The sequence below is a fragment of the Panthera tigris genome, chromosome C1 (assembly GCF_018350195.1).
Source record: "Panthera tigris isolate Pti1 chromosome C1, P.tigris_Pti1_mat1.1, whole genome shotgun sequence".
Classification (NCBI taxonomy): Eukaryota; Metazoa; Chordata; class Mammalia; order Carnivora; family Felidae; genus Panthera; species Panthera tigris.
In genome coordinates this window covers 91,819,244-91,841,813 of record NC_056667.1, presented here as the reverse complement: position 1 = coordinate 91,841,813, position 22,570 = coordinate 91,819,244, and the positions used below count along the sequence as shown (strand labels likewise).

Below are 22,570 nucleotides of genomic sequence, written 5' to 3'. Positions count from 1 at the left end.
CAGTATCTGTTCAGTAATAAGGCTCATTCTTGTATCTGGCTAGTCAGTTCTCACATCAATGCATGTTGCAGGTCTAGAAGGTGAACAGTCCTTCCTTAAGGTTCTTTCTGAGACAACCATCAAATACCTGACTAAAAAACAGTGGTAGGGCACCTGGGTGGCTCAGGTCAGTTGAGCATCTGACTTCGGCTCAGGCCATGAGCTCATGTCCATCCGTGGTTTGAGCCCCACGTCAGGCTCTCTGCTGTCAGTGCAGAGCCAGCTTTGGATTCTCTGTCCCCTTCTCCCTGCACCTTCCCCATTCTAGCTCACTCTCAACCATTTTTAAAAAGTGGCAACCCTATTAACTTCTATGTAGAGAATTTGCTCCGTATACAGCATGAGTTGTATATACTTCAGGCCAGATTTGAGAGGACTCACAGGTAATTGAATGTGGGGAGCTGCTCAGATGAGAAGCCTAGTCCTCTCCAACCACTACCTCTGTTACACCTGCTCTCCCTTTACTACCTCATCCTAGGGCATTCCCTCGTTCTTGTAAAACCCACCACCCCGGGGGGCAGGGGCAGTGCTGGATGGCCACCTCCCTTCATCCCTATTCTGTATTTCTGAAAATGGTTTTCTAGGAGCTTCCCAAGAAAAGGGGACATGAAGGCAATTTTAAAATTTTTGTCTAAAAATGTCTCTTTACATAAGAATCATGTCTTGCTATGAATGGCTTTTTTCTCATTTGGTGAGCTGTGTATTAGCTGCCACCCCCCTCCCCTTTTTTAAGTTTATTGTGGGGGAGGGGCAGAGAGAGAGAGAGAGAGAGAGAGAGAGAGAGAGAATCCCAAGTAGGGTGTGCACCATCAGCCTGGAGCCCAACTTGGGGCTCTGATCTCATGAACCATGAGATCTTGTCAGATGCATAACCAACTGAGCCACCCAGGTGCCCCCCGTATGTAAATGGTAATAACTATTTTTTTGATGCAGCTTCCTTTATCATTAGCAATGTATTTTATAAATTCATTAAAAAGAATGAATACACACAGATGGTACAAAACATGAACAGTAACGCAAGTTCATGCTAAAAAAATCTAGACTGATTATTAGGACAAAAAAAATGTCTCTCAACAGTTTGCATACCCCCCATTTCACTCCCTAGGGACAACTATCAAAAGTTGTTAGCTTTCTTCAATTAACTGAGAATACACACAGATTCCAGTGTTGCAAGAACCAGTGACTTTTTCTGTGGGAATGGTTGTTCCTTTTTCTAGGAAAACCCTTTGAATGGACCCCAGGGTTTTGTAAATATAGAGGCCTCGAAACATTTCAGATGACTTTGCTCCAAGGAATTTCACTGCACTGAATGGCAATAAAAAATGTGGTTCTGTTGGAGACCATTTTATCTGCAGATCTTTTTCTTAAGAGGGAGAGTTGTCAAGACCACAGTTCACCTCCCAGAGTAGGTGTGAAATGGGTTACAAAGTATTAGAACACCCTGGCCCTTGATCTGAGTGAAGGTTTGTCTCCAATTTTTCTTTTCATGGTCTAAAAGTGTAAGTTCTCACGGCACTCTGTCTTCAAGTTTGGTTTCCATGCATTCTATTTCCATGCAGTTGAGATATAAAAGTGTGCAGCTCCTTGAGGCTCAGCTCACATGCTGCCCCCCTCTGCTCCCCACCCTCCTCTGTTCTCTCACTTCCAGTCTCAGGTACATCATATCCTGCACTTGAGCTCTCTTTGAAGTACTTCTGTCAGCCCCTTGGGCTCTCAGTTCTGTTGCTGATTGTCAAGGAATAAATTCCTAGAGGTTTTTTTTTGTTTTGTTTTTTGTTGTTGTTGTTGTTGTTGTTGTTTTTTGAGAGACAGAGAGAGAGAGGGAGGGAGGGAAAGAAGTGGGCTCACCCGATGCTGGACTTGAGCTTACCCAATGTGAGACTTGAACTCATGAACTGTGAGATCATGACCTGAGCAAAGTCAGATGCCTAACCTACTGAGCCACCCAGGTACCCCTATCAAGGAATAATTCCAAATGTAATTTCCTCAGCTAGATGACAACAAAAGCACCTTGTTACATGGGTCCTGTGCATTTAGCTGCTGACAGATCAGGGAGGAGCATGGTGCAAGGTACGAAGTTCAAGGATGCCAGATGTTAACTATGACTGACATCCTTTATTATCTATAGGCTACACATCTTTGGGGATATCCCAAAACAGGGAACACTTACGGGTATTGTTGATCTAGCAAAACAAGCTGGTAGGAGTCAGAAGTCTAAATGTTAGTTTCACCTCTTGTGCAACTACTTTTTGAAGACTGTATGAAGCATGCAAGTTAATATACTTTTTTAAATTTTTAAAAATTTATATTTTAATTTACATCCAAGTTAGTTAGCATGTAGTGCAACAATGATTTCAGGAGTAGATTCCTTAATGCCCCTTACCCATTTAGCCCTTCCCCCCTCCCACAACCCCTCCAGCAACCCTCAGTTTGTTCTCCATTTTTATGAGTCTCTTTTGTTTTGTCCCCCTCCCTGTTTTTATATTATTTTTGTTTCCCTTCCCTTATGTTCATCTGTTTTGTCTCTTAAAGTCCTCATAAGAGTGAAGTCATATGATTTTTGTCTTTCTCGGACTAATTTCACTTAGCTTAATACCCTCCAGTTCCATCCACATAGTTGCAGATAGCAAGATTTCATTCTTTTTGATTGCTGAGTAATACTCCATTGTGTATATATATCCACATCTTCTTTATCCATTCATCCATCAATGGACATTTGGGCTCTTTCCATACTTGGGCTATTGTTGATAGTGCTGCTATAAACACTGGGGTGCATGTGTCCCTTCGAAACAGCACACCTGTATCCTGTGGATAAATGCCTAGTACTGCAACTGCTGGGTCGTAGGGTAGTTCCATTTTTAGTTTTTTGAGGAACCTCCATACTGTTTTCCAGAGTGACTGCACCAGCTTGCATTCCCAAGTTAACACACCTTTTATACATGTTTTGAAAGTTACCCGTCAGCGCTCTATGCCCATTTGTTGGGTTCTCCCTGTGCCTGTGAAACTGTGCATACTCCTGCATCACTGCAGTTCTCTCTGCTTCTCATCCTCCTGTCAGGACCCTCGCTGGAAGTAGTCAAATTAGGGTCTGATCCTTTTATTGGCTTTTCCAGAAACACTGCATTCCTACTTCCACACCTTGGCTTCGATCCAATCAGAAATTTTGCTTTTGTTGGATAGGCTGTTATTCCACTATCTTTGTCTAGCCTCATCCCTCTGGAAGCCATTTATCATGCTGACCATCCACTCCTTTTTGGTAGGAATCCTCATGAACTGAGCTGACAGAATCTTTTAATTCCAAACTGAAGGAAAGTAATTTTACCCAATTTAAGCAAAGACTATAATGCTTATTTTTTTGCAAGTATATCACATTATGTAGAATTCGTACTGAAAAGGGGCAGCTGCCTGGCTCAGTTGTTTGATCTCAGGGGTTGTAAATTTAAGCCCCGTGTTGAATGGAGAGAATACTTAAAAATTAGTAGTGGGGGCGCCTGGTGGCTCAGTTGGTCAAACATTCGACTTCAGCTTGGGTCATGATCACTTGGTTCATGAATTCAAGCCCCATGTTGGGCTCTGTGCTGACAGACAGCCTGGAGCCTGCTTTGGATTCTGTGTTTCCCTCTTTCTCTCCCCTTCCCCTGCTTGCGCTCTTTCTCAAAAAATAAACAAACATTAAAAAAAAGTTAGTAGTGGGGCGCCTGGGTGGCTTGGTCGGTTAAGCGTCCGACTTCAGCTCAGGTCATGATCTCACGGTCCGTGAGTTCGAGCCCCGCGTCGGGCTCTGTGCTGACAGCTCAGAGCCTGGAGCCTGTTTCAGATTCTGTGTCTCCCTCTCTCTCTGCCCCTCCCCTGTTCATGCTCTGTCTCTCTCTGTCTCAAAAATAAATAAACGTTAAAAAAATTTTTAAAAAGTTAGTACTGAAAAAATTTAGTGTAGTTTTTCTTTGTCTTAATTCCATGTTGTATTGGGAAAGAAGGGCAGACACAGGGTCACTTTGGGAGAGTTGAACTGAATCACTGAATTTAAATACCACAAGGTGGCACACTTTTCCCATTTAAAAGTAACTGCACTCAAGAGCTCCCCAATATAAATACGCTATAAAATAACTTGAAATTTTTTGCAATGATACTTGGAAATCACTGCTAAATGGCTTAAAGATGTAGTGGTGAAGTCAGTTTAAGAAATGGTTAAGGAGAGGGGTGCCTGGGTGGCTCCATTCTGTGCTGACAGCTCAGAGTCTAAAGCCTGCTTTGGATTCTGTGTCTCCCTCTCTCTCTGCCCCTCCCCTGCTCATGCTCCGTCTCTCTCTGTCTCTCTCAAAAATAAACAAATATTTTTAAAAATTTTAAAAAATGGTTAAGGAGAACTAGGAGTTAAAAGTACATAGGAATGGGGTCTAAAGTAATTCATGCAGGAAGGTCTCTAACACTTCCTTGTCTGGTGGGCCCATATGGAGTAGATGTCATTGATTTGAGGAATGTCCATAGTTAAATCTTTTATTTTTCCTGAATTTTTGTTACATTTTGTGTAATGTGGGATGGATTAACTCCACTAATGATTTCCTATCATGCAAATGTAAAAGATTTCATTTCCTTACATGTGTCCACACCAGGTATGTGAGATGTAGGTACAGGAAGGAAGGAGTAAAATGTAATGAGGTGGAATAAGGGAGATAAAAACACTGGTGTTGAGGAAAGGTGGGATAAGTCAAGCAGGCTGGGCCTGGGAACTCCATGCTTCAGGTGTGGGCAAAGTAGTATGAGGGCAGAGCAGAGGGCCCTGCCAGGTTCTGCTGTGATCTGGCACAAAGTTATCCCCATCCCACTTAGGCCAGCAAGCAGGATCTTTCTCCTTAATGCACATTACCTCCCATAACCTGCACTGTCCAGGAAAGCCATGGCAATCTGCAGAGAGAGAGAGAGAGAGAGAGAGAGAAAGAGAGACAGAGAGAGAGAGAGACAGAGAGACAGAGAGAGAGAGAGAGAGAGAGAGTGTGCATGCACACATGCACACATGCACACAGGGGAGGGGCAAAGTGAGAGGGAGGGAATCCCAAGCAGGCTCCACTCTGTCAAAGCAGAGCCCCAGGTGGGGCTCAGTCTCATGAACTGAACCGTGAGATCATGACCTGAACAGAAACCAAGAGTTGGACGCTTAACCCACTGGGCCACCCAGGCGTTCCTGAACCATTGCTCTTTATTTAAATTGCTATTGTAATTTGAATGACAGCAAAGGGAATGTCATGGCATTGTTTTTCATCTGTGAGGACCTAGTCAAAGGGAGGAACAGTCTGTACAGTGGTGACACTGAGTATCATTTAAATGAGGGTCTTAACCTAATAGTGGCACATTTATTGACCATCTATGTGTCTCACACTAGAATTAAGCTCTGTACGTAGCTGCTGCACAAAGGCAAATTTTGGCTTGATAATAGTGTGACATGTTTTTCACACTTCATGGGCTCTTGCTCACAACACAGAAGAGTTAGTGGTAGTATTATCTCCATCCTAGATTAGAAAACAGGTTCAGAAGGGGGCTTGGATTCAGTCTCAGGTCTGTCTTACTCTACAGCCCATGTTCACACCACTGCAGGGTGAACCTCAGAGTTCAAAGAAGGATCTTTCACCAGAAGATTCAAGTCTGTGCTATACCATCTGCTAATAAATGAGGGGAACCTCTCAGGAAAAAGTTACACTGTTTTACTTCTGTTTTCTTACCTTGGCAAGGATCTGATGGATTTCTGGCAGAATCTTAACTGACATTTTAAAGTATAAATACTGTAAAGTTTAAGATGATTTTTATTGAAGATTCACCTTAACATTATTACAAATACAATAAAAGGGGTTTTTTTTTTTTGGTAAAAAAATTTCCTGGAATTATAGTTGTACAGTAAAACAAAGAAATACATAAATATGAAGGTCATTTTCCAAGTATTAGAACAATACTAATGGAATCACTTCCATAACAATTTTTTTTTTCGGTAAATATTTACATGATCACCCACAAGCATACCAACTTCCAGAATAAGACATATTTCCAAAAAACAATCAAACAATATATCCTAAGTCTTTCTCTGCATGGGATTTGGTCAATGAATATCAGCAAGAGAATTTTGTTATATATATATATAAGATGAACATAAACATTTGTAAATGCAGACTATGCTGTCTGTGTAAATAAAAAATTTTGCCAGCTTTGTCATACAGGGAGTATCTAGAGACCATTCACATGATTAAAATATACTATGTATATATTATCTTACGAAAAATCACATATAAGGTAATAATAAGGCCTTTGTTTCCAGAGTAGTCTTAAAATAAGGTTAACAGGCTTAATTTCATCCTTTATATTTTTAGAGTTCATATTCTTAAACATCTTGGCTATTAAAATTATGCATAGTACCTAAGCCAACACAGAAAGCGGCATAACAATTTCAGTTACAGTACTTGACTATATTCACATGACGTACCATCTAAGAATTGACCAAGTATAATTTCTGAACTGTCCCAGTTTGACCTGTTAAAACAAAATGCAACCCCATCATATGAGCCCAGTTTCTTTCAAGCATATTATAAAAGTCTTAGGAAGCCTAACAGTTCAGAGTACTTAAATGAAGTATTTTTTTAATTTTTAATTTTTTTAAATGAAGTATTTAATACTGTCAGCTTGAGCTTGCAAAGTGATCTAGTTGGCATGGAAATCTCAGTCTAAAATTACTTCTGGATGTTTTATGTTTTGGTTGGTGGTTCGTTGAGGATTTGTTTTCTTTCTAGAAACAAATGGGCTAAGGTGGTGGATCTTGATGGCTCACAGTTTTCATGAAAAGCAAAACAAAACAGAAGAATCTAGTTTGGATAACATTACTCTCATGGTATTTCCTGGAATGGGATGATGGACTTCAGGATTTTTGGTCAAGACTTTCTCAGATTTTAAGTACTAATGCATATCGGTTGCTTGTATATGGAAGCCTTCAACACCACAAAGGGGAGTCAACCATCAGAATGCAAACTGATGGCCTAGGGCTGCTCTGCCTGCCCCCTTCACATCCGCTCTGGTCTCAGTTACCAGCTCAAGTCATGGGAAGTGGGCTCCTGACCAGCTTCTGTACTTCCCCCAAACAAGGTATTTAAGATTTCTGTATCTAACCACAAATATATAGCTTTAATATGCCGTTATGTTTCTCTAGGATAGGATTAGAAAGACAAGGTTATATATCTGCAAATTCTCTAAGACTGGGTGATTTGAAATTTGATTTTAATATTAAAAATCAATTTATTAAAATCCATTTTTTCAAATCCAATTTTCTAAACTCCAAATGGAACCAAAAGTGCACTTGGTATTTAAAAGGCAATTTTTTTCAGTAGTTACATGGTTACATGTTCTAAGAAAAACCAGAAAAGTAAGGCAGACACTTAAGTGAACTTTAACAAATATTTTCAGAGGACTGTAATGAAATGTGATTGCAAAGTATCCCAATGCAACACAAAATAATATGAAACCAGACTTGCACTGATTTTTCCCTAATCAATTTTTCTATTTATTAAAATGATTTCTGGGGTGCCTGGGTGGCTCATTCGGTTAAGTGTCGGACTCTTGATTTCGGCTCAGGTCATCGTCTCACAGTTTGTGAGTTCGAGCCCCTATGAGTTTGAGCCCCTGCATCTGTCTGTGTGCTGACAGTGCAGAGCCTGCTTGGGATTCTCTTTCTCTCCCTTTCTTTCTGCCCCTCCCCTACTTGCACAGTACATGTGTGTGTGCGAGTGCACACACTCTCTCTCAAAAATAAACATTAAAAAATAAAATGATTTTCTACTACATAAATCAAGATGTATCTGGTGGCTAAAATTATAAAGCCATGATATTTATGCATTTCAAGATTTCCACATTTTGTTTTTAAAAAATAATTCTGTATCATTTTAAATACTGGGAGTCAGTCTTGTATAAAGGTATCAGGCTGAGCGCAGGCAAGATGGACAATGCCTGGATTACAGCATGTTTTACATATCTGAAGAATGTCTTCCCTGAACCTTGCTTACAATCTATAGTTCTTATTTTCAAAACTGCAAAATTATTTGCATTAGTGCCAATGAAAAATATAGTCTAGAAATAATATTTTGAAAATAGAAAAATATGTTTTTAATACATCATAAATATCTCCAACACTACCTTCTTATCTCTGTTAAATACTTTGACACCCCCCCCACCCCCGCAACACCCCCATAATATATAATGGACGGATCAACTCACTTGTTAATCACAGAGAGCAAGCAAGTCTTTACCACTTCAGCTAACATTTTCCTTGGTTAGACTAAAATGTTCAGGTCACATTTTTTCCTTTCAAAACAAAACAACAAAAGTATTAGTAACGACTCAGAAAACCTTATCTCTCAACATTCAAAATATTCTAAAATGGAATTTAACCTTTTAAAAAATATCTAGGTGCAACAGTAGTACTGGATTAATTTGGAATACCTAATCCTTGAATTGTTAAAAAACCGAAAACTGTAACATGAACTACTCAAATTTTTCTAAACCTTTAAATTTGGGTATTGAAATATTTTAATATGTTTTCCCTTTACTTTGCCAAAACAAAAATACCTAGACCAAAATTATTCAAACATACCACATTTTTTTTGACATGGTTTTGAAAGTAAGGACTGGGAATTACTGGTTCTAAAGAATCTACATTTTTCTTCAGTAACTGAATGATTCCAAGAAAATTAAAACTCGTCATGTAAGACCAGAAAAACTCTTCCCACCTGATAAAAAGATGATCTATCTTTCGAGCTTGTTAAACTGGATCCAGATCAGATAATACTTGAAAAGCTGCATTGGATTATGTTATATTTTATTGTCTCAAAACAACAACTGTTATAGTAAAGGAAAAAACATACTATCCCATAGTGGGGAGTTAAAATAGAAAATCACGAGTCTATGTCAGTAATGTCAAGCAGCTGTCCCCTGTCTTATCTGCCACCTCCTTGGAACAATTTTCAGTTTCAGATAAGTCTGAACTTACACAGAAAAGGCTGCTTGGTTTTTGATGCTAAGGTTTTTCTCCTGTTCTGAATTTTGACTCATGAAACCAGCAGATATTATTCAGTGAATAATAGAACAGCTCTTAAGGTGCCTCATGGGAGCCTACCATATTGAATATTAAACTTAGCTTGAATCTCATATATAGTGCTAGCGGGAGTTGTGCAGCTCATCTAACATTAACAAGTAACAATGCATGCTGCATAATAATGGCGTTACACTCATTCACACATCTCAGACTTAAACACGCTTATTCCACTTGTGACGGATACGTTTAGAATTAAGCATTCTCCACGCTTTGACTGTAGTATAGCATTTCCCCGAAGGATGAACACCCAAACTTTCTATCAATTATTTAACCAAGAAGAGTTAATAAACCTAGTACAATACCATAGGTAGTATATAATATTATGGAAGATATCCTTAAGAGATTGTAACTATCTTGACAGAATTTATAGGGTTCAAGACATTCACTTACTATCTCCCAAACATTAAAATTAAATAATTAGAGCCCAAACCTGTTGAGCACCTACCTCTACTACAGGTTTTACACTTCAGGACTGAGCTATACTCAGACGTATAATGTTGTTTTCCCCACCTGGCTGTTTCAAAAGAAAGAGCAGGCTTTCACTATCATGTGCAGTGACCACAGAAGCTGTGTGCCTCTAAACACACGTGGCACAGCACCTGGATACTACTGTTCTGATGTTCCCTTTTGGTGGGTGGGACAGGATGGTGGCGCACACTTTCACAGAAGGAATCAGTGTTGGCTTTCCTCTTGATAGAGGAACGCGCTTCATGTTTCAAATATGTTCATTTTCTCATAAGTGCTTGAATGAAGTGCCTTGACAGCTTGATTGCGCATGTCTCAAACCCCCAGGGAAGAAGCTTCAGTTCACCAGCTTGACTTCTAGCGTTTGATCACAACTTGTTCATAAGCTCCAGACCCCACCCTACAACCAGAGGAAGAAAAAAAACCCTTCAAAATCTTGAACTGTAATGTTTGAAATTGTTCTAATTAACCTTGCACTCAAAGAGTTAGGTGCATTAGGCATTTTCTACTAGATTTGATTTCCACAAGGTTTAAAGATATCACAGATAGAAAACACTTGAAATATTAAATGTTTAGGATTAGTACACTGGATTAGTCTAGACACACTTATTCCTATAATAATCTAGTACTGTTCCTAAATCTTGACCTGTGGCAAGAAATCTTTTCTTTAAACATGTTTATACATAAATCTTAAAATCAGTCTTATCCTAGGGCATATACTGACTGGCAATTTACCCAGGCCTTGCAGAGTTATGGGTGATAGTTTTTAGTTGCAATTATAGTGTGATGTCTTTTTTGTTTGTTTTATTTATTTTGTGAGAGACAGCACAAGTTTGGGAGGGGCAGAGAGAGAGAGAGAGAGGGAGAGAGAGAATCCCAAGCAGGCTCTACACTGTCAGCGCAGAGCCCCATGTGGGGCTTGAACCCACGAATTGTGAGATCATGACCTGGGCTGACGCTTGGATGCGCAACTGAGCCACTCAGGCACCCCTACAGTGTGAGGTCTTTAATGCATCTTCCTGGAAAGTGTGAGAATTTTTTTTAGTCAACATGCCAATGTTTTTATATGTAGTCAGTAACGTAAATTATACCCGTGTAATACAGATTTGAAGTGAAGTGATCTTGAAGAGAGGTTTATTTCTTCACTAGCTTGGTTTGGCAGGCTGCTGGTTGTCCCTCTGAATCTATCTTCTCCTTCTTCGCAGTTTTAGCTGGCAACAGGCTGTCCAGGCTGCTCAGCTAGAGGCCACATTTCCTAAACGCCTTGTTGATAGGTGTTGCCATGTGACTGTTTCATGCCATGGAACATGAATGGGGATGTGTCAACTTTGTCTCACTTGCTTAAAGAGCAATTGCTTGCCTTGGACTGGTAGCAATCCAAGTTTGACCACAGGTAGGGAGGATGGTGAAGGGCAAAATGGAGGGCACGTGCATCCATGAATCACCTTTTACAGCAAAACTCTCTGTCCTAACAGCCTGGCCACTGTATTCTCATTATACGTATCTGTGATAGCAGCTTTGCCGCAAAGCTGCTCTGCCTTGATATTCCAGGTGCTAACTGACCTCTATCAATAAAATATGGAGAATACTAAAAATTTAAAATTAGCAAACTCTGTGAATAAAACAGGTGTTTAAATGAAGTAATGACCTCATCAACAAAAGGTTTGTTACTCCTGATGTACCCAGAACCTTGGCCCTATGTTATAATGGAACACACATGTTCCCTCTATTGTTTCTTCATCTGGGAGGATACAGGTTTTCTACAAGTCTGTAAAAGCACAGTGTCTTTTTGATGGTAGCTGGATTTATTTTTAGATGAGGACTTTTGACCCCTCGAGCAATCAGGCAGGGAGCTGAGTGGTGGTGTTGCATGGAGGGGAGAGTATCACTGCTTTCAGTTTTCACCAGTACCTATCTCCTCATGTGTCAGGATGCCAGGGGCCACACAACCTGACATTTCACTCTGAGAATTCCAGAGACCAGTAAGACCAAAAGCAAACAACATGGTTGGTCTCTTCCCATAATGAAATTTTAAGAGGAAATCCTAAAAAAGTGGGAGTAATGCAGTGGTTACCAGGCCACTGTGTACTGACTTGGAATTCTCAGTTGACTGCTTAGAGGCTCCTGTTCTTACAGATTCATTCTGCAGAAGAAACAGGAACATCCTTAACGGAACACCAGTGAACACCCATTCACAATTACAGATATTGGAATTTGAAGGAGTCTTGGTGAGCCCCACTGCACCCTGGCTGTTAGATGCCCTAAAACTGTTCTACTCTGGCAATAATGTAGTAATAGGAACCAGACTTTCCCTCCTGTTGTAAATAGCTATAATATTTTATAGAACATATAAAACAACAGTTCATATACTGGACAACAAGCAGCACAGGACTGGTCCTGAGAGAAGGGAAATCAATGAAGAAAAGTCTAAGACAGTTTCCTTCAGGGTCCTCCCAGCCTTCACTGCAGGAAGACAGAACCCAAACATAGCCAGGTGGTATTTATGTATGTATGTATATATGTATGTATGTATGTATGTATGTATGTATGTATGTATGTATGTATATATGTATTTATTTATTTATATTTTACTTTCTAAGCAGGCTCCATGCTCAGTGTAGAACCCAATGTGGAGCTTGAACTCACAACCCTGAGGTCAAGATCTGAGCTGAGATAGAGAGTCGGACGCTTAACCAACTAAGCCATCCGGGTGCCCCAGCCAGGTGATCTTTCTGAGTGTGGGAGTCACAGGTCAGAGCACAGGGAGGCTGCGGGCTGGAATTTGTGGGTTAGGATAACAGAAGGAGGGGTAGGGGAAAATAACGGCTGGAGAATTTCCAAATTTGATGACAACTGTAAACCCACAGACCCAAGAAGCTCAATGAACCCCAAGCGGAATAAACACAAAGAAAAACCCAGGCACATCATAACCAAATTGCTAAGAACCAGTCAGTGATAAAATCTTAAAAAGGTAGCCAGAGATGAAAAAAAAATCACATGGAAGAATAAAAACCGAAATGAAAGCAGACTTTTTTGTCAGAAACTATTGTCTCAAAGGCAAGCAAGGAGCAGCCTGTGCAAGCACTCCCAGGCCGGTTGGGCTGTGTCCACTAGACTTTAAGTGTATGACTGGGGATACTGCTCCCCCAAGTCTCTACTACTCTGCTCTGTTCTCTTCATTTTCATGGGTTTACTTTCTTAACCACATATGGTTCTTGTGCCTCTTCAGTGCCTGAGTAAATGACTCTAGTTTCATCTTGTGCTGCCAGTTTCTCTCTCAGAATAGATCTAATGCTAACACATTAGTTTCTCTGAGACACACCAGCTAGTTATGGAGAGTCTATGTGCACAGGTATTGTGCTGGACACTGCAAATAGCTTGATCTCAATAATCCTGCAAGAGAGACCTTTAATTAGTGTATATGGAGTACTGCATACCAGATTATGTTTTAGTCACTTATATGTCTTACCTCACTTAATTTAGGCCTTGTAACTCTTACGAGGTGGGTTCTGTTATTGTCACTATTTCGTAGGTGAGGAGACAGGCATAGAGAAGTGAAGTAACTTATCAAAGATGCACGGCTGATACGCAGGAGGGCTTGGGACTGAACCCATGTAGCCCAACTCCAGAGCCTGTGTTGTTAACCCCAGTGATAATGGTTGTCTTTTTGGTGGTAAGTAAGAGATGTAATTTGTCAGGATCATAGCTAAACTAAGCTAAGCTGGGTCATGATGGTTAAGCCAGGAATGAAATCCATGTCAGACTGCATGGCCCATTCTCTTTTCACCATGATACACTGTCTCTAACATTCCTCAGGCTTTCAGTGGCATGTAACATTAATCATCTACTTCAACCCTTAATTATCATTTTAGGCTTTCATGCATTAGGTGATGATTATTCTTTTTTTTTTTAAATGTAGATTAAAACAAATTTTTTTTTTAAATTTACATCCAAATTAGTTAGCATATAGGGCAACAGTGATTTCAGGAGTAGATTCCTTAATGCCCCTTACCCACTTAGCCCATCCCCCCTTCCACAACCTCTCCAGTAACCTTCTGTTTCTTCTCCATGTTTCAGAGTCTCTTATGTTTTGTTCCCCTCCCTGTTTTTATATTGTTTTTGTTTCCCTTCCCTTATGTTAGGTGATGATTATTCTAACATTCATTTGGAAAAGGAGTGGGAGCCAGAATTCTAAATGCCTTTAGAGCCTAGGTTATTTCTCAAATAGAAAATTAACCTTCTTTCCTCTTAATAACAACAATATAAACAGCTAGCATATACTGACAGCCTTCTGTGTATTAAGCACTACGCTAAGTATTTTACATAAGTTATCTAATTTAATCAGTAAAATCCTATCAACTAGGCATTATTGGTCACTCCCATTTTTCAGGTGAGGAGAGTAAGGCTGACAGAGGTTAATAGTATCAGTGAAGTCAACAGGGGAGGGACTCTGACTTGGACCCTGAGCAGTCTGAAATGAGAGTACAGATAGCTGTTGCTTTTGAACATTCACTATTTTGGTTCCTTTTGGTTGGAACTTCTATTGTTTGCTGTTCCTGTACCTAAATTAATAAACACTAGAGCTTACTGAGTATATTAGGTCATTTGCTCTTTACAACAATCCCATGATTATCCCTGCTTTTCAATGGAGGTAACTAAAGTTCCATTGAAGTTAAATGATTTACTGAGGCCCCAAGTGGTCTGGCTCAGATATGAACTCAAGCCTCTTTAACTCAAAACACATGGTCTCTCTACCATATAATATGTATTACTGTCTTCATAAATGTCATTTTCTACCTGTTCCTTGCTACTAGTCTCTCCTTGTTCCAACCTCCCCACCCCCATCAAATTATGGCCACTTAGTTTTCTAACACGCCAGTATCATAGATCATTTTCCTGCCAAAGAACGACCAAACTGTGCACATGACAGAAAAGGATACATTCTTTGTTATGGCAACAGAGGCTGTTTATAACCTGGCTTTGAGATTCTTACCAACTTCATGTCCCACAGGCAGCCTTCACATGCCCCCTCCTCAGAGTACCTGTTCACTGGCAACTCCCAAAGTGGGTTATATTATTCATAAGCCAGTAAGGTATGGTGGTTAGGTACAACGAATGTGCTCTGGGCTCAAAGAGACAGGAGTCTGAATCTTGGTTTTATCAGTTATTAGTTTTAAGGCCTTGGGAAAATTATTTAACCTCTTTGTTTTGTCTTTTTAAAGACTAATAATAGTACATCGTGAGTACTGAAAGAGATAATGTAAGAATTGAATGAAGCATATATATGTGCCTAGCACATACGAGTAAATGCTCAGTGTTATATTATATATTTACTATTATATAATTAGATATTATAACTGTTATGCCTATACATTCATTCTCTTTGAATCTACTACCAGGAATATCTGTCTTCCTCACATCCACCTGTTAACCCCCCACACTTACTTTTAATTCTTCCCAACTCTCTCTTCAGGTGTCAAATTTCTAGTAAGTTTTCTCTGAGTGAGGTCCCATCTCTGTTCTCTCAGAGTCTCCTCTACTTCTCTATATTATAGTGCTTATTACACTACTATAAATTTTAGTTTGTCTATCTCACCTGCTAGAAAGAGTCAGATAATAAATATTTTAGGCTTGGTGAGCCATTATGGTCTCTATTATACTATTCAATTCTGCTGCTGTAGCATCAAGGCAGCCATAGATAATACATAAACAAGAGTTGCTGTATTCTAAAAAAATATTTTTACAAAAACCGGTAGTGGGCCAATTTGGCTCACAGGCTGTAATTTCCCAACCCCATATGCTAGACACATAGGCTAGCTGAGGGTGAACTGGGTCTTTCTATCTTGCATCCTTACCCACGACTTGGCCCAATAAATAGCTACTGAATTTAATGAGTGGATAACTCAGTGAGAGTTAATGAAAACTATAAATTGCATTTACATCCTCTATAAACCTTAGTTCAAATTAACTACTTCTTCATGGCCTCTTTATATGTCTCTCTCTTACCTACCTATCACAACTGATTGCAGTTAGTTGCTGATGTAGGTTCTCTGCTATATCCTTTGTAACTTTTGGACTCTGCAACGTGCTGGACACGGAGGAGGAACTCAATAAAAGCAGTATTGGTGGAACAAATGAATTAGAAATTCCTTCAGGTTTTGAGCATTAGAGAACAAAATAACTGTTTTGGACATGGGGGCTCCCCAGTACAACTGTGACTTATTCTGGAACTCTAAATATTACATGGAAATACTGAGTATAAGGGATGCACATAAGGGCAGGGGTCAGAATTCCTTAACTGTCCCAAGCCATCTGTGCTCAGTACTATTTGCTGCAGTACTGGAAATCAGAAGTAAGTCTGGCAGGTGCCTTTTCTTCATCTGAATCTGAATAACTACCAGAATGATGTTTGGTATTCTGAACTTTTCTTAGTATGTATGTTAGACTCTTGTAGGGTGGAGAAAGGGGAGTACAAAAAAGGTTAGTACCAAGTGTATGCTGCTGAGTGGTCATGTAACTGCTCATAACAGACAAGATCACTGACTGAAATGTAATTTTGCTTTGCTCTTTTTAAAATATCAGACTAAGAACTATTTTCTAAACATCGTTTTTCATTGCATCTTGCCCAATGCTCTTCTGGTCCTCTACTAATATGTTCTAAAAACACATTTAAGAAAACCAACAAATAAAACTTATTAAATATAATTTCAAACATACTCAAGATAAGGAAAGCTAAGAGCTGTAATTCTTCTCATGGATGCATTCTATGTATTTTCTAGCCTCAATCTAATACAAACTTTGTAACTTTCACCTTCTACTCAAGAACATATTCTTTATTTAATACGATGCTATCTGGACCACGTACCTATTTGGAAGATGATGGCTGCCGAAGGTCGTACTTCCCCCGGGACCCACAAATAACCTCAGTCCTTCTTCTGCAATTCAATTTAAAATATTTGTTATAGGCACACGTATTACATTATTGTCAAATTATATTCCTATCATATTAAATTCATAATTTACATTTAAGTTTTATTAAATACATTTTTATTTTTTATTTTTAGATTTTATTTTTAAGTAATTTCTACACCCAACATGGGGCTTGAGCTCACAACTCAGAGAGCAAGAATTGCACACTGTACTGACTGAAACAGCCCCAAGAAATAAACTTTTAGAAAGCTACACATATATTTTAAAAACAGGCAATTTAAAAGATATGCTTTTTTTTTTTTTTTTTAAGTAGGCTCCATGTCCAATGTGGGGCTTAAACTCACAACCCTGAGATCAAGAGTCACATGCTGTACTGAGTCAGCCAGGCGCTCCTAAAAGATATCCTAATAGTTATTTCTCATTAACTTCCCTAAAGTTGTTTTTCTTTAAAACTGAGTAAAAAAGATTTCTCTTCCTACAAATTTCCATAAGTAAGGTTTAATTACTTCTCTTTACAACCAGTTACATAATGAAACTAAGTCCATTGCTAACTGCTCTCTATTCATGCCGGCGTGAATAATTACACCTTTCAAATTGGTGGCATGTAAATTTTGCCTCAGTGAAAATGCTGAGGAGGGAATAAAGGATTCTGTGATTCACTATCATCTCAAGATCACTATCCAACCCTGAAAATTACACAGTTGTTGTGTCCAGTTATGATAAAGCAGATACAGATATCTGCTGTAAGGTACATAAACATGGTAGACGTTGATGCATACACAATAAGGCTTCTTTAAAATTGTATGTTTTTAGAGGCATCTGAGGGGGGGGTTAAGTCAGTTCAGCATCTATTTTTTTTTTTTTTTAATGTATATTTATTTTTGAGACAGAGAGAGACAGAGCATGAGTGGGGGAGAGTCAGAGAGAGAGGGAGACACAGAATCCGAAGCAGGCTCCAGGCTCTGAGCTGTCAGCACAGAGCCTGACGTGGGGCTCGAACTCACGAGCTGTGAGATCATGACCTGAGCCGAAGTCGGACACTCAACCGACTGAGCCACCCAGGTGCCCCAGCATCTGACTACTGATCTCAGTTCAGGTCTTGATCTCAGGGTGATGAGTTCAAGCCCCACGCTGGGCATGCAGCCTACTTAATCCACATACCTTCTGCACTGGAATCTAGGCTGAAGTCTTGACTCTGCAGTATTTTCTCTACAATATCATCTGCATCCACTCTGGTGTCATCAACTCGCTTCAGCTGAGATTCTACAGAATCTTGCTTCACTGGGCATCTTTGAAAATAATTAAAAAAATTTTTCCCTTGTTTTTATTATGTTACGAGAACAAAGTTGTTTTTTTCCTCTCCATTTAAACAGAGACTGGAAAAATACCTGTTGAACGGTTCTGAAGCGGTATCTTCTTTGCCAGCTGTATCAAGATTTGGTTCAACTATTTTTTGCTCAATTTCATCACAGGGCTCTAGAATACTTTCAATTCCTGTTGATGTGCTTCCCACTGAGGTATTTCTCCTGTGGCAGAGGTCAGAGAAGCTAGATGACCGGGAGTGGCACGAGCTATACCCTGTTAGAGAAAAATTGCTTTGGGTAAAATACTAACACCAAACACACTGCACGTAAACGTTCTCCCACACCCTGGCAGTTACAAGTAATACTTTAGAACAATAAATATCTAAGGAATTCAACTTCACTGTTAGCCTCTACCTGATACTTTTGACTGCTGGCTTGCATAGCTTGATGTTCTAGAATGTCCACAGGCACCAAGTTCATCTGGAACAGAGGCACTCTTTGCTGAAAGATCTGCAATAAGTCATAACATGATGTTACCATTACTGCCAAGAAGTCAATGGTCAATTTGTATTCTTGTCTGCAGATTTTATTAACTACTAAGTTCATTATCAAGAAAAATTAGTTACAAAGTGAAAAGAGATCCTTTTAAATTGGTACAAGGTAGGGGGCAGTTGGAAGATGGCGGCATAGGAGGACGCTGGGCTCACCGCACGTCCTGCTGATCACTTAGATTCCACCTACACCTGCCTAAATAACCCAGAAAACCGCCAGAGGATTAGCAGAACGGAGTCTCCGGAGCCAAGCGCAGACGAGAGGCCCACGGAAGAGGGTAGGAAGGGCGGCGAGGCGGTGCGCGCTCCACGGACTGGCGGGAGGGAGCCGGGGCGGAGGGGCGGATCGCCGGCCAAGCAGAGCCCCCGAGTCTGGCTGGCAAAAGCGGAGGGGCCTGACGGACTGTGTTCCGACAGCAAGCGTGACTTAGTGTCTGGGAGGTCATAAGTTAACAGCTCTGCTCAGAAAGCAGGAAGGCTGGAGGACAAAGGCAGGGAGAGCTGCTGAGCCCCCGGACGACAGAGCTCAGTTTGGTGGGGAACAAAGGCGCTCGCCAGCACCATTTCCCTCGCCCATCCCCCAGCCAAAATTCTAAAGTGAACCAGTTCCTGCCAGGGAACTTGCTCGCTCCTCCTCTGCGCAAACACCCAACTCTGTGCTTCTGCGGAGCCAAACCTCTGGCAGCAGATCTGACTCCCTCCCGCTGCCACAGGGCCCCTCCTGAAGTGGATCACCTAAGGAGAAGCGAGCTAAGCCTGCCCCCTCCTGCCCCCGTGCACCTTGCCTACCCACCCCAGCTAATACGCCAGATCCCCAGCACCACAATCCTGGCAGTGTGCAAGTAGCCCAGACGGGCCACCCCACCCCACAGTGAATCCCACCCCTAGGAGAGGGGAAGAGAAGGCACACACCAGTCTGACTGTGGCCCCAGCGGTGGGCTGGGGGCAGACATCAGGTCTGACTGCGGCCCCGCCCACCAACTCCAGTTATACACCACAGCACAGGGGAAGTGCCCTGCAGGTCCCCACCACTCCAGGGACTATCCAAAATGACCAAACGGAAGAATTCCCCTCAGAAGAATCTCCAGGAAATAACAACAGCTAATGAACTGATCAAAAAGGATTTAAATAATATAACAGAAAGTGAATTTAGAATAATAGTCATAAAATTATTCGCTGGGCTTGAAAACAGTATAGAGGACAGCAGAGAATCTCTTGCCACAGAGATCAAGGGACTAAGGAACAGTCATGAGGAGCTGAAAAACGCTTTAAACGAAATGCAAAACAAAATGAAAACAACGACGGCTCAGATTGAAGAGGCAGAGGAGAGAATAGGTGAACTAGAAGATAAAGTTATGGAAAAAGAGGAAGCTGAGAGAAAGAGAGATAAAAAAATCCAGGAGTATGAGGGGAAAATTAGAGAACTAAGTGATGCACTAAAGAGAAATAATCTATGCATAATTGGTATTCCAGAGGAGGAAGAGAGAGGGAAAGGTGCTGAAGGGGTACTTGAACAAATTATAGCTGAGAACTTCCCTGAACTGGGGAAGGAAAAAGGCATTGAAATCCAAGAGGCACAGACAACTCCCTTCAGACGTAACTTGAATCGATCTTCTGCACGACATATCATAGTGAAACTGGCAAAATACAAGGATAAAGAAAAAATTCTGAAAGCAGCAAAGGGTAAACGTGCCCTCACATATAAAGGGAGACCTATAAGACTCGTGACTGATCTCTCTTTTGAAACTTGGCAGGCCAGAAAGGATTGGCACGAGATCTTTAATGTGCTGAACAGAAAAAATATGCAGCCGAGAATCCTTTATCCAGCAAGTCTGTCATTTAGAATAGAAGGAGAGATAAAGGTCTTCCCAAACAAACAAAAACTGAAGGAATTTGTCACCACTAAACCAGCCCTACAAGAGATCCTAAGGGGGATCCTGTGAGACAAAGTACCAGAGACATCACTACAAGCATAAAACATACAGACATCACAATGACTCTAAACCCGTATCTTTCTATAATAACACTGAATGTAAATGGATTAAATGCGCCAACCAAAAGACATAGGGTATCAGAATGGATAAAAAAACAAGACCCATCTATTTGCTGTCTACAAGAGACTCATTTTAGATCTGAGGACACCTTTAGATTGAGAGTGAGGGGATGGAGAACTATTTATCATGCTACTGGAAGCCAAAAGAAAGCTGGAGTAGCCATACTTATATCAGACAAACTAGACTTTAAATTAAAGGCTGTAACAAGAGATGAAGAAGGGCATTATATAATAATTACAGGGTCTATCCATCAGGAAGAGCTAACTATTATAAATGTCTATGCGCCGAATACCAGAGCCCCCAAATATATAAAACAATTACTCATAAACATAAGCAACCTCATTGATAAGAATGTGGTAATTGCAGGGGACTTTAACACTCCACTTACAGAAATGGATAGATCATCTAGACACACGGTCAATAAAGAAACAAGGGCCCTGAATGATACATTGGATCAGATGGACTTGACAGATATATTTAGAACTCTGCATCCCAAAGCAACAGAATATACTTTCTTCTCGAGTGCACATGGAACATTCTCCAAGATAGATCATATACTGGGTCACAAAACAGCCCTTCATAAGTTTACAAGAATTGAAATTATACCATGCATACTTTCAGACCACAATGCTATGAAGCTTGAAATCAACCACAGGAAAAAGTCTGGAAAACCTCCAAAAGCGTGGAGGTTAAAGAACACCCTACTCAAGAATGAGTGGGTCAACCAGGCAATTAGAGAAGAAATTAAAAAATATATGGAAACAAACGAAAATGAAAATACAACAATCCAAACGCTTTGGGATGCAGCGAAGGCAGTCCTGAGAGGAAAATACATCGCAATCTAGGCCTATCTCAAGAAACAAGAAAAATCCCAAATACAAAATCTAACAGCACACCTAAAGGAAATAGAAGCAGAACAGCAAAGGCAGCCTAAACCCAGCAGAAGAAGAGAAATAATAAAGATCAGAGCAGAAATAAACAATATAGAATCTAAAAAAACTGTAGAGCAGATCAACGAAACCAAGAGTTGGTTTTTTGAAAAAATAAACAAAATTGACAAACCTCTAGCCAGGCTTCTCAAAAAGAAAAGGGAGATGACCCAAATAGATAAAATCATGAATGAAAATGGAATTATTACAACCAATCCCTCAGAGATACAAACAATTATCAGGGAATACTATGAATAATTGTATGCCAACAAATTGGACAACCTGGAAGAAATGGACAAATTCCTAAACACCCACACTCTTCCAAAACTCAATCAGGAGGAAATAGAAAGCTTGAACAGACCCATAGCCAGCGAAGAAATTGAATCGGTTATCAAAAATCTCCCAACAAATAAGAGTCCAGGACCAGATGGCTTCCCAGAGGAGTTCTACCAGACATTTAAAGCAGAGATAATACCTATCCTTCTCAAGCTATTCCAAGAAATAGAAAGGGAAGGAAAACTTCCAGACTCATTCTATGAAGCCAGTATTACTTTGATTCCTAAACCAGACAGAGACCCAGTAAAAAAAGAGAACTACAGGCCAATATCCCTGATGAATATGGATGCAAAAATTCTCAATAAGATACTAGCAAATCGAATTCAACGGCATATAAAAAGAATTATTCACCATGATCAAATGGGATTCATTCCTGGGATGCAGGGCTGGTTCAACATTCGCAAATCAACCAACGTGATACATCACATTAATAAAAGAAAAGATAAGAACCATATGATCCTGTCAATCGATGCAGAAAAGGCCTTTGACAAAAAAATCCAGCACCCTTTCTTAATAAAAACCCTTGAGAAAGTCGGGATAGAAGGAACATACTTAAAGATCATAAAAGCCATTTATGAAAAGCCCACAGCTAACATCATCCTCAATGGGGAAAAACTGAGAGCTTTTTCCCTGAGACCAGGAACACGACAGGGATGCCCACTCTCACCACTGTTGTTTAACACAGTGCTGGAAGTTCTAGCATCAGCAATCAGACAACAAAAGGAAATCAAAGGCAACAAAATTGGCAAAGATGAAGTCAAGCTTTCGCTTTTTGCAGATGACATGATATTATACATGGAAAATCCGATAGACTCCACCAAAAGTCTGCTAGAACTGA

The 22,570-nt window shown here is 40.2% G+C and overlaps 1 protein-coding gene across 3 annotated transcripts in view; it reads right to left on the bottom strand.

The window, feature by feature from the left end:
* Positions 1 to 5,860: 5,860 nt before the first annotated feature.
* FAM102B (family with sequence similarity 102 member B) overlaps positions 5,861 to 22,570 on the bottom strand; it is a 100,257-nt gene continuing 83,547 nt past the window's right edge. The window contains exons 7-12 of one of the 3 annotated variants that reach the window (XR_006221774.1): positions 18,277 to 18,372; positions 17,947 to 18,136; positions 17,720 to 17,847; positions 16,494 to 16,563; positions 8,287 to 10,028; positions 5,861 to 6,555 (exon numbers count right to left, since the gene is read on the bottom strand). Coding sequence is in view for 1 of the 3 variants with exons in the window: in XM_007090052.3 (XP_007090114.1) it covers positions 9,986 to 10,028; positions 16,494 to 16,563; positions 17,720 to 17,847; positions 17,947 to 18,136; positions 18,277 to 18,372 (527 nt within the window). In the remaining 2 variants the exon portion in view is untranslated. Of the gene's footprint in view, positions 6,556 to 7,779; positions 10,029 to 16,493; positions 16,564 to 17,719; positions 17,848 to 17,946; positions 18,137 to 18,276; positions 18,373 to 22,570 lie in introns of those variants that run through there. The other 2 variants (XR_006221775.1, XM_007090052.3) reach the window with 2 other exon arrangements.